Source organism: Myripristis murdjan, chromosome 24 (genome assembly GCF_902150065.1).
Source record: "Myripristis murdjan chromosome 24, fMyrMur1.1, whole genome shotgun sequence".
In the NCBI taxonomy this organism is placed as follows: domain Eukaryota; kingdom Metazoa; phylum Chordata; class Actinopteri; order Holocentriformes; family Holocentridae; genus Myripristis; species Myripristis murdjan.
The window spans coordinates 13,360,356-13,373,662 of NC_044003.1; the positions used below are offsets into that span (position 1 = coordinate 13,360,356).

General features: G+C 42.7%; 1 protein-coding gene across 2 annotated transcripts in view; it reads left to right on the plus strand.

Annotated features, from left to right (window-relative positions):
- Nucleotides 1–13,307, plus strand: part of wasf1 (WASP family member 1) — a 78,884-nt gene that overhangs the window by 41,896 nt on the left and 23,681 nt on the right. For both annotated transcript variants that reach the window (XM_030047672.1, XM_030047673.1), the window contains exon 4: nt 8,510–8,663. In XM_030047672.1, coding sequence (XP_029903532.1) covers nt 8,510–8,663 — 154 coding nt within the window. The remainder of the gene's footprint in view (nt 1–8,509; nt 8,664–13,307) is intronic.

Genomic DNA, 13,307 nt, shown 5'->3' on the forward strand with positions numbered 1-13,307 from the left:
GCGGTAAGAATTGATAACTGCTCATGCACTTAAGGCTCTCCACAAAACCGCTTGGCTAGTTTTTTTGAGGTTGCAAAGTGACCGAATGCCATGAAGATTTCACAATACTGTCCTAATCCTATTCTTTTTCATTCTGAACATGTTTATTTTGTCATAAAATGTTTCCGTAAATTCCCGTAACACTACCTGTCCACTACAAAGATTTATATTTTGCATCAACGTTGTTAGGCATTTAAACATTTTCAGGATAGAAGGAGGACAGTGAAGCTGGAAATCAAAAGGAAATAGGAAGCAAACAGGAAAATTTGAATCCAAGACTCTTCATGTGGATAAAAAGCCTTTTAGTACATGGCTACTTCATGATTGAACAATTAAAAACTTAGATTTATTGCCATGAAGTAGGCATGTATTAAAGGCTTGTAGCAGAGTTGGATTCATATTCTTTGTATTTGCTTATTTTTAGGGATTTTTCTGATCTGGCGTGCATATGTGTGCACTGACAAAATAAGCTTCCACTGGTAGATCACCAACGTTGCAAGAAAGAATAATGACGGGACAGAGCCATGACAATATTCACACAATCAAAGATTAATGCGTTATTAGACTATAAGTGTTCCAGTGGGAGAAGAAATAATAAGTAGTGAGAGTGAGATGGAATTTGATAGTTAATATTTCCCTAAGGTCAGTCTTTAATTTAAAATAATTTGCACACAGTAATTATTTTTGTCATCCTATCCTGTAGAACCGGTTGGGAATTTTGCTTTAAGCCTCACCCAATTAGATATATGTTGTCGCTGAAGCATTTTCCCACCCTGGAGTGTATCAAAATCAATCACAGGCCCAGTGCATCCTTATGTCTCTTAATGAACAGACCGGCACAGCGCAGCTTGGTTCAGCTTCACAACTGGATACAACACCTGGCTTAAAGGATTCAGACCTGTTATAGAAGGATACACCGGACTGGATTATGTTTTATGGGCCAGGGCGCAAAGCTGCAGCATGCAGAGGGGGAAGATGGTGGACAGTGTGACGACTGTTTAGCTGAAGGTCAGAGAGATAAGAAGAGACGAGTGATGTATGTGGTGGCGTTGGTGGGGAAGAGGTAAAGTGCTTTATTATGTCAGTTTATGCACTTTCAACTCCATGCACATACATACACACACACACACACATACACACACACACACACATGGACCCAGTGAGTCCTTGACCACAACATACATAGCCTCCAGCCTTTTAAGGGTATTGTCCTTTTAAATTGCCCTTCAGGCCCTCCTTTCCTCTCCTCCCTTCCCCCTCTTTCTTTCTCCTCGCTTCCTCCTCTCTCCTCTCTTCCTCCTCTTCTTCCCTCCTCCCTCCTCTATCTTTGTTGTCCACTCTCTCTCTCAGTCTCATCTGTCTGATTGATCTCTGCTCTCTCTCCATCTTGTATGAATGCTATTTGTGTGCTGTCAGCCTCTCTTCCCATATCACTCTGGCCAGCCAAACTAATGGCCTGTATCCCCTATTTAATGGCACTGTTATATCACCACGCTGGCTGCAGGCTATTATTGAAGGCCACAAAGCCACCCAGAGTCCCTCCAGGCTCTATCTCTTTTTTTATGTATAACCCCTTTCTGCTTCCCTTTCTTTCTATTAGTCCCTCTCTCTCTTTCTCTTTCTCACTCTCACAATCCAAAAAGAGATTTCTTCTTCTAATAATGCCAATCTTCTTTTCGAATGTCTCTCATATCATTTTTTTTATTTATTTTTTCAATATTTCAGACCCTCTTTTCCCCTCCCTTTCCCTTATCTTTGACTGTCTTTCACACTTCTTACCGCTCGCTTTCTCCATTTCAGTTTCAGTGTCAGTGAGCGTTACTGGCGTGGCATACTTGGGCACATGTTGCCAAAGCATCGAGTCAGACATAAAGGAAATAGAATAGTGTATTAAATAAACAGATAAAATAAAATAAAACAGTGATGATTTCCAAAAACGTAATCATAAAACACTCGCGGTGCATATTCTAGCCCTGCAAAGTTAAAAGAAGGAATCACAGAGTTGGTTTGTTGGTTTTTTTAGATCATGGTGTAGCATCACATGCTGAACACAGAGCGCTAGTGTCTTCATAAAATAATAAATTTTCTAAAAATTACCTGTCTCTGTCTGTCTGTCTCTCTGTCTCTCCCTCTCTCTCTCACACCCACATGTTAGCTTTGTTTCAGTGACTAAAACGATTGTAGTCTGGAGTGGGCAGACGGGTCAAATGCTTAAAGGAAACCTGCTAGACATTCAAACACTCGGGTCAACGCATGTAGACGAGCATGTATACACACACACACACACACACACACACACACACACACACACACAACGCAGAAGTCTCTATTCAGCTGAGATTTCATACTATAGTTACACGTAATTGATTATGTCTATCTTGCCTGCCTCACCCAGCCTGGTGGGCATGAGGCATTCCATCCAAAAGCATTGTGGGTAAAGTCCAGAGAGCATATATGAGAGGCTCCGACTGTGATCAAAGCCCCACGTCTGCTTCTGAATCACTATCTCGCTCTCCCGCTCTCTGCCTCGCTCAGAAACAAGTGGCTGTTCTAATGGAGCACATTCAACATTTTGCATTGCATACTGTATCATTATTATACAATTATTTAATCCTCAGTCAAAAATGAGGCGACGGGGAAACTCAGAAGAGGCCAGCTACTCATTCGGCAGCACACAGTCGCTCATTATAACACAAATGTCAATACTAATACAATGTTTCCGTGCTAACCCGAGATAAAGAATGTGCGTGTTTGAATTCTTACTGTTTTTAAATGTCGTTGCACCCAGATAGCACAAGGCGCACTTTGTTTACCCATCGACTCGCATGCCACGCTAAACAGTGGCGATGGAGCAAAGTTGGTCGCAGCGACAGAGAGGACGTTCTGGAAGATTCCGGGATCCCAAAGGACAAAAAGCGGAGGACAAACAGCGGAACGAGCTCACATAGGGAGAAGGAGAGTGATGGAACGAGTGGGAGATGAAGCTAAAAGAGAGCCGCTGTAAGGAGGAGAGGGGAAGGGGAGATTGAGGGCTAGTGGGAGGAAGCGTGCAGGAAACGAAATATAGGGCAGCATTTGCATTGTGGAAGTACAAGAGGAGAGGGAGACAATCTCTCATGCCAAAACGCTGCATGGACTGTGCCTTTTCTTATCTGCACTGGCTGTATATAGGATTGCACTAAAATAAGAGAAGGAGAGGAAAGAGAGAAGACTGGGAGACATTATTTTTTTATAGACTTTGAGGGCTGTGTGTGTGTGTGTGTGTGTGTGTGTGTGTGTTGAGGAGAAGTTCCTCACCTTTCCCTGGTCGACAGTATATTAGCTAGATGCTATCGTGCTGTCTGAGAAAGATATGAGCAAGCGAGATAAACTATCCACTACTCGCTCACTGATAAGAAACTCTGCAAGCAGAGATCAGTGGCTGCCACAGCACCTGGTACTGCATGACCCAACTTGCGCATACACACACACACACAGGCACACGCACACACTCACACTTAGTCACACACACATACACAGCACTCATTTTTTCACTCATTAGCTCAATGTGTTTTCTAAATGGGTGTAATTGGTAGTTCAGCTGAATAAGTGATATTTAGTAATTAGGATGTAGGACGTCATGTTAAGATACCCATCTGTGTGTGTGTGTGTGTGTGCATGAGTGAGTGAGCCAGTGTGTGTATGCGCGCGTGCCTGCTGTGTGTCTGCCTGCATTGATTAGTGCGTATCGCAGAGCTCGGTGTTGCTTGGCAGAGGTTTTCGGCTGCCTCGCTCCGCATCAAATGCATCCTGACACAGACTGCCGCACTGCCTCTGTCTCTTGTCCGTCGCCTTCACGCCCACCTCTCTCACCATCTGACAGCCCTCTGCTTTCCTACAATGCATTGGGGCAGCAGCGCTCTTGCTCAACAAACTCAGCAACACAAAATTTACACCCACCCGTTTGGCCAGCGGCCTTGTTTCACTCTGGCAGGGTTTTATGTGTCAATAGCAGTCTACTCTGTAAATCTATTCTGTAAAAATGGAGTAGTGAGTGAGGAGAATGTCCACATCATCTGGAGATGCACTCCTCTGTAGCTGATCCTGCACTCTGACATCCCCGTAGATGGGAGCAAGCCAAAAGTGAATTTCCCCACAGGGATCAATAAAGAATCACAAAAGCATCACTTTAATGTTCATATCCTCTTTCAAACGTCTTCCTCCTGTACTTACTTTTCTCTCAACTTAAAGTCCTCTACTTCTCTCCTTACATCTTGTTTTCTGTTTGTTTTGCTGAAGCTTGCACTTAGTATTTGCCCTTTTTTCACTCACTTTTCTCCCTTTTACCGAAGACTTACCGCTAAAGAACAAGTGTGCATAAATAAGTCCCAGACTGCAAAGTTTACCTTCACATTCACAGACGTCACAATCTACCAGCCTGACTGAAATACAGCATTTAAGTTACATTGAGGCTAGGGTTGCCTGTCTGAAATGAGGAGGACGTCCTGCACTGTTGTGTCTTACACAGGTTGCAAATTAGCAGGTGACCTATTTAAACCTCTGCCGGGACTGTCCCAGGACCCAGGACTGCTGCAGGGTTCAAAACATGGAACTTAGATGCCATTTAAAACGTTGACACTGAGCTGCACGATCTTAGTGGGATTTTTGGTTAGTTTAAAAGGGGTTTAATATAATCAATCTGTGGTCACAGGTTCTGATCCTGCCTCTTAAGATCGGTTGACTGCAATGTTAGTGATCTAGGAATTGCCACTGCTGCCTCCACCCACTTCAGTGCCACATTTTCCATTGCATGCCAGGGGTTTGCATTTTGTGGGAATCTGAGGGATTGCCATACAGCACAAAACAGCTGCTTTACAGCTCCTTGGTACACAACAGGAGGACGGCTCTGTTCATAAAGTGCAAGCAGAACTAAGGCCATGTCCTCACTAAGCTGAGTAAACTTGAAAATACGAGCTGGCTCTCCACTGTCGCGCCAAATATGGGCGTGCTAGTGGGTGCCAAGGCCAGTTGCATTTCCACTGTCACTTCAGATCTTTGATTGCGCTTCGGTGGGGCGATGTCGAGGCCAGTTTCCAGGTGGTAATGGCTCACTGAATACCTACGGGCCAGACAGGGCTAATAATCGAGGTCTGAGGCAGAATAAAGGGTCGTAAGTGAGGAGACAGGTACAACTGGTAAGTACAGATGTCAGTGAAGCAGTTTGCTTTTGTAGCAGCAAAATAACAGAGAAAACAAAAATGGAGAACAAACGGCAGTACCGGTCAAATGCCAATGTCAAATTGTTGGTGTTTGCTGAAAGGAGGGCATTATGTAATATACAGTGAGAGAGCTGGCAGGGGTGGGGATCCAACACACAACGTGACAGGTCCGCCAAAAACTAAAAAAAACGGAGGTCTCAGTACAATGTAGTTAAAGAACACAATGCAAAGTGGTGTCCAAAGGGAAGAAAACAAACCCTGTTCCATTCTGTAGTAGTTAGTGGGAGGCAGGTTATGGGGCAAGACTGTGGGGTTATCGGTACGACAGTGGAAACACGAATGCTTTTTGTTCTCATGGATTTAGGTCACAGGCCATTAGCACTGTTTGACTCAAGCCCTAGCTCGCAGTGGCATAACAGTAGAAAACTGACTGGTGCTCTATCTGGAGAGCACACTAGCATTTTCAGACAGTTTTTCAAAAGCCCTCTCTCCATTTGGAAACACCTTAAAGTCCCCTATCAAGCATGCACAGGCCATGTGCATGGTCTACAATTTCTCAATACTAGACCACAGCTGAGATCACATAACAGCTTACATCAGCATTTTCAAAAAGCTCAACTCTCCCTATCCACACTACAACTTCAGACTGGTGTTTTCAAAGTTGCACACTTTGAAAGTGTTTTTGAAAAGCTCCATTCCACAGGTAGAAAACACCAGCTGTGTGCATGGAAGGGTTTCCTGCAGTGTGGTGGATGCTAGAACAAATGAGTGGAAGTAATAGAACATCTTATTGTAGTAAAGTGAAAAAGAAAAGATGGGAGAGGGAAGCTGCATTCCCTCTCCAACAGGAAGCACTAGCGCTTATGGGAAATATGGTCTTAATTTTGAGAAACATCGATATTTGACCAATAATATCACTGCCATGAGATCAAAGCCAGCAATTCACTTCACTAGGGTCTAATTTGTTTGCTGTAATGATGCCATGGTATCTAATGACATAAATTCATACATTCATGTCTCAAAATACTACAAGTAGCACAACTACATGAAGAAGGGCAGGGGTGCAATGACATGTGATAAGTATAAAATTGTGTAGCTGCTATTCTTATCAAATAAATTCAAAGTGATATGATCAAAACATAATGTTGAAATAATCATTTGTACATATTTTTGTCTTATCGCAATGTGTAGCAATTAACCCTTTGAACCCTCAGCACATTCACTCGATTTCTTTCAAAAACATCATTACGGGCAATAAGCAAATTAGAAAAAGAAAAAAAAATACATACTGCAAGATTAGTAAAAAATAAAACAAAACACAAAAAATGGATAAAATTACCAGAGAATTTGTAAATAAATTACCAGAAAATTACGCCAGATCAGTGATGCTGTATCGACTTCAGCTCTTGTTTACATGCTTGTGCAAAGTGTCTCAACACAGTGCTTCACAAGCATTTAAATTAACGTGAAATAAAACCATTCCTCATTTTGCTGAGGACCGCCTGAGGGACACCCGGCGATCTCCAGACTAGTGGATTAAAAGACCACCTCTGAGCAAGTAGATCACATGAAGACAAAGACGTTCCCCACAGTCTCCTCCAAAGTTTATTGCTGTTGTCTAGACATTTATATTGTGGCCCACACCAGTCAGGTCCCACTGACTTGGACGTTTCATCACTGCAGCTGATAAGCCTAGCGTCTTTTGGTGAATGTATGTACAGGTAGGTGTGTGTATAAGTGGGTTAGTTTCTCCGTTATGTCATCAGCTGTCTGTCTGGGAAGACTGCTCAGATTACTGAACTTCTCCCTCATGGGATCCCCCTCTGCTCGTCTTTCTCTCTTCACCCAGCCACCGCCTTCATTTGCATCGTCTTCTCATTGTTCCTGTGTTAGTTTTATACTTTCTCACTTTCCATCTACTCGTTTCCTATCCTCTTCTCATCGTTTCCATGGCAGTCCTTCTGGTGATTGTTTCACTTTGCTATTTTCTTATGTCAACTTTGCCTCTCTTTATTTTACTGTTAGCACCTCTTTTGTTCTCTTTCTCTCTTTGCTTGTCTTTGTTCCCCTGTTTTTATTTCCCTTCCTCTACTGTGCTCTTGTCACTTTTATTATCGCCCTCCCTCTCTCCGCTCTTCCCACTCTCTCTCCCAGAGTGCTACTTTTCAGACTTCGGTGTGCTGAAAGTGTTTGTTAATAGAGACTTCAGTGCCCCAGGCGTCTGGCCTCCCTCTGCAGAGAGTCTGTGGAAGTCATTACCCAGCTTTAGCTCCACAATGTAGTAACCTGGATTGGGTTATCTTATAAAACTGAGGTGTCTGAACAGTAAATTGGCTTTATCTGTCTCATTTTAGAAATCTAAAGCTAAGATGATGCTCTTGATCTCTCAGCTGGTGGAGTTATGTGGTTAAAATTGTTTGGACTGCCTTGGGTTACAGTTGCGCATTGAATTAAAGAGTCTGTCAAATTGTATTGTAGCGCTGTAGAAGGTTTAATAACGGTTAACTGCTGTGACAATGCTTTATCTATGTATGCCACATGATATTCTCCACTGTAACTAAAACAGCGGACTTTTCCAGTCTTCCCTTGGGCAGGAATAAAGTGTATCCACTTCACTCATGCATAATTCAGACCTGATTGCAACTCTCTGGGTTTCTTCCCAAGACTTGGTACTTGGTCTGCTCGGACCTGCCAGATTGAGGGTTAGCAATCGTCTGGTTGTTTTTCTCCTCCTCTCAGCAATTTCTCAAGGCTGTTTTTCTGAAAGCTTCGACCATGCGGCATCGATTTTCCCCTGTTATTCTTCTGCCCTCCTAAAATGTCAGATGTTTCTGTATGAAAGAAGGGCAATTATTCCCACAGCATCTGACAAACGACCTTATTGTATCCCAGCCTAGCTTAGGCTTCATGTCTGGATTTGCTTTCGGGGAAATTGAAGTTAGCCAGTTAGGACAGCAATATATCATTAGCACCAGGGTGGATGACAGTGGTTCAGATGGGTTTAATACTCCTTAATACTAAATGTGACTGTTTGAGTGATGATGTCAGCGTCTATTTTGATGACGATAATGAGGAGATGGATCCAGATGTTAATTATTGTGTTCACCACAGAGACTGAGAGAGAGTGTGTGTGTTTTGTGTGTGTACGTGTGTGGCCTGTATCTCAAAGTGATACAGATGCACTTTCCACACAGAACTGGACTAAATGACCATGACACTCTCACACCCTATTTACCCCCATCCTTTTCTCTCTGCCTCTTCCTCTTCCTCAGTGTCTCTTCAGGACATCACCATGAGGAAGGCCTTCAGGAGCTCCACTATCCAGGACCAGCAGCTGTTTGACCGCGAGACGCTGCCCATCCCGCTGCAGGAGACCTTCCAGACCTGCGAGCAGCCGCCGCCGCTCAACATCCTCACACCCTACAGGTCTGAGTCTGATTGCTTTTTATTTCAGTGCTGAGGAGGAATACAAATCTATGGTTATACTGTCAACTGAAATTATCTTTCTGTGTTTCCCACAGATAGGTAGGCCACCCAAGTATAACAGCCACCAAAGTATATTTCAACCCATGTTAGTGATTGTTTGTGTTTCATTTATTCTCCTGAGGATACAACACTATTTATCACCTCTAAGAAAACAACATGCTTCATTTCCAATTTGGCTGTAATGTATGAACACGTATAAATAATTCCAGTGCAGTTCAGATCCAACAGAAATCCCTTTACTACTATTTTTGACTGAAAGAGGGGAAGCAGTTATTCACTTGAACACGTTGCTTATTTATTACAAAATGTCTCCCTCCTGTAACTGTGGCAAGCAGTTTGCAATTGCAGAAGTAGACGCAAAAAGATAAACACAGCTTTAACCTCCACTTCTTAGCTTTATGAGTGCAGTTTGACTTTCTTTTGAGCTCTTTTTGAGATGCTGAAAAAAACCCTGCATGCAGCCCAGGTGCGTACAGTTGTTCATAATTCTCTTATCTTTGCACACATACAGTATATACAAAGCATTGAAAGGATAATACTTTGCATAGAGCACCTGTTCAGTATTACCAGTTAAACCATTCTTTCAAAATGACATATAAAAAAAAAAAAGTTTTAAATTGAGCAGAAAGTGTTCCAGGTTGTTTCCTGAACAAGGTATTTTGGTGCTGTGCAGGGCACATCATTGATCAAAATCCTTAGTGTTTACAACAGAAAAAGTCCGCAATGTAAGCATCTAACCACACCGTCCCTGAATGTGTTTTTGTGCCATTTCTGAATGAAAAATTAGGAGATTATTAAGGAAACAAGTGAAAACGGTACATTTATCTCAATTGCAATATGCAGCTAAAAATCTGCCTCAGTGGAAAGTCCGATTCAGCTTTGTAAATCATATTATTTCTTCCTTGTTGTTAGCCATGTCAACCTTTATGCACTTTATTCCCTGTTTCCACTGTCAGCAGTCTGGAAATGAATACACTCGTATTATATCGCCAGGCATAAAGAGAGACTAACAACATCACTTTCACAAAAGCATAAAAACGCCCGAATGGTTAGTGTGGAATGTGGAATTTGAGTTGTACCACAGAAGCTCTGCCGGCCTGAATAAAAGCTGTCATTAAGAACAACAGCGTGTTATTGATGATCACCATAACACACAAAATATAGGAAATGCAACCCCAGCTAGGGTAGCTATAACCTAAAATGGATCCAAAGTTTGTCTGACTCAGCTGTGGAGTGATTGCATGTGTGTATAAGTGCTCAGTCTGGAGCTTTTGTGTATACCTATGTGTAAGTGTGTTTGTTTGCCTAGAAACCCCCTTGTTTGTGCACTTTCAAGAGCGCCCAGATGCGTTAGTGTATCATTATTGACGTGTCCGCGCTTCTTCACGCCGGGCATCTCTTCTGGCTGTTAGTTCAGGTTGCAGGCCAGGGCGAGCAGCAAGAGAGGGAGTCAGCTGAAGATGAATAATCCATGAAAAGCTCCGCTAGCCAGCACTCCCACCTTTTTATTCCTCTGCCTTCTCACCCCACTGCTTTCCTGCTCCTGTTTTTTTTTTTTTATATCCCTCTTGTTCTGTTATTTTTTCCCCTCCAACATCTAACAAGGCCTGTCTCTATAATACCATCGACCTGACCGGGCCAGTTGGAGATGGCTACTGGCCAAACAAGATCCCTTCTATTTGTGTGTGTGTTTGTCTGTGTGTGTGCGCACATGTTGACCAATAGACACACAAACATGCACACACACACACACATATACTGCAAGGAGACAGGTGCAGGTGTACCCTGTGGCCTTTAAATCTGAAGTGGGCGTGTATCAAACCCCCGTGTCTGGGCTTTGACTTGGCTTAGGCCAGCCAAAGGGCAGACGTGGGTGTCTGGCTGGTTGACTCTATTTTTTGACCTGGGACAGGCCACAGACTCTAAATGCACAGCTTTGCAATAGCCAGAGGCAAAACTTCAGCTGCTGTCGAGACTGAGAGGTTAAAGGCAGCTGAAGGTTGATTGTTGGACAGAGAACAGTGTGCACATCAGTAGTCTAAAAGTCGTAAAAGAGAACCTGGCTTGTGGCTGGTTCAGATGCCCTGACTGGCTAAGCAGAGAAGGTGATTTGCTGCAATGTGTGTGTACGTGTATGTGTGTGTGTGTGTGTCAGCGCCTGAACAATTATTTGAAATATTATCAAAATTGCAGTGTGACCAGGTGCAAAATCCAAATCGCAGGAGCTGCAAATTGCATTCTCCAGATGTAAGAAAACATGTTTGTTTAGCACAGACCCCAGCAAGAATCACATTTAATAGATTTTTTTTTTTTTTTTGAGTGAAAATGAAAATCACGAAGCACAATTTATCATTCCCATTAAAATCGGGAATCATACTGCAGTCAAAATAATTTCAATGTGATTTTACCGTATCTCCCGGCTCTAGAGTGCGTGTGTATGTGAGAGAGAGAAAGAAAGAGAGGTACATGGCAGGTGTGAATTTGTGTGTCTATATGAATGTGTGAAAAAAGCATACAAGCGTGGCAAGCCGTCCCTGGATAAATAAACTTAAAAAAAAACAAAACAAGAAAAAAAAAAAAAAAAAAACAGCAACACACCCCTCACATCAGGGATTCTTTTTCATCCCAGAACCCCAAACGAGATTTCATTTTCATCTCGTTGTTTAAGAAAGCCGAGTCTTGAATGAATGCCAGAGACTTTAACTCTGCTGCGCTGAATACATCCTAATGCTCTGAATGGAGGAAACCTGGCATGGCTGGCACTGCGGTGATTTGTTCATAACTACCGAGTGGCTGACTGGGACTTTATCTGGCGATGGTATCATACCCGTGATTCATAATTTATATTACTCTGCCTTTATTTTGATTTTTGCCGTCACTCCCTCATTCATTCTTTTCCCCCGTTCTTCTGCTCACTCCTTTTCTCCTTTTTTTTTTTTGCACTTTTCTCCTCTCTTACCCTGTCTTCTCCTCTCCACTCTTGCTTTCTCCCTTCTACTCTCCTTTTCTTTCCCCTTTTCCCCCTTCCTTTCATCTGCTCTCAAATCTCTTCCCCGTTCTCTCCCTCCTCTCCTCTCCTCTCCTTGCTGCAAATCACACCAGGAGGCAGCCCGGGATATCTCCCCAGGCTGTTATTCCTCAGATCCACCCTAAGCACAGCTGCTGCTCTCTCTCTCTCTCTCTCTCTCTCTCTCTCTCTCTCTCTCTCTCTCTCTCTCTCTCTCTCTCTCTCCCTCTCGCTCTCATACACACACCAACACCTCAAATATACACAGAGAGAATATCATGCATAATGATGAACACAAACAGACACCCAAGCTCTCCCTGCCACACCACACAGACACACACACACACACACTCACACACACACAAGTGCATGCTCCCTCTCACTCCACCCTTGCCTCACCCGCTGTCGAACTCTGTTTTCTTCCCTTTGTTGTGTTGCATATCATTAAACTTTCTCCCCCTGCTTTTTTGAAGCCTTACCTTTTCATGTTCCGTCTCCTCGTCGTTATCGGTGTCATCATCAAATAATTGTCTCTCGCAGCATTGTCTGCACTGACTACCAGCGACTGTGAGTATAGTTAGACGGTAAAAGGAGCATCTCTACTCTTGAATGGTCCGCAGTGTGCCAAGACTTTCTTTTTAATGAGCTTGAGTGGAGAGGTTTACTATCCCTTGGTCTAACTGCTGCCTCAGAGCCGTGCCAAGAAATATTTTTGGAGAAGGACTGTTAAGAAATATAGGATCCAGATGGAGGAAGACAGAAGAGGTTTTGTAGTTATGTATGTAACTTGTTAGCTACTACGTTATGTTGCTCCACACATTCTAAGGACATGTGCCTTTTGGACTAGGGCTGATTGATGATTTTATTTTTTTATTTGTATTTTTTGCTGTGGATTATTGCGTGTGCGTCATAACTAGTAGCTGGCATGCACTAGGGCCCATAATAACTACCTTACGCCACTCTATGTGCTTCAACACTGGCTTGGATGTGAATAAACCACTCCAAGGTTAACACAAGACATCTTAGATCATAATCGTTACCTTGGTTTTTGCGGTATAACTGGCACAAACTGCCTGGTATCAAAGTTTAACTACGCCATATTTAGAATTGTAAATTTGCAAATAAATTCTTGGCATGATAACTGTACTGGAAGTGGTGAAGAACTGCTGAAATAATGATACTGCACATAAAAAAAAAACTGCATCCTGCATCTCATTGCAGAATATTTGCTTTCTGTTATATTTTATTGATGCATAAATCAAGTTGTAAACTCATTTTATAGTTGAACATGATGTAAAGATAATGTAAAGTGAAAATACAAGGAACAGAATGGCACTGAAGCTTTAATACTTCTCCACCGATGTGCGTGTTTTTACATTTCTGTATATAGACCACAACCAATCAGAGTGCAAACCTGGTGTAGACTTTACATCAAGTCGAGACTCTTAAGCAACGTGATGTCTACACAAAAACCCTTTTGTTCCTTTAATATACATCAAATAGTGTGAGATTCAGATTCACTTTATTGTCATTTTTATGCAGGTACAAAAACACGAGATGCTGTGCTGTGATTCAAA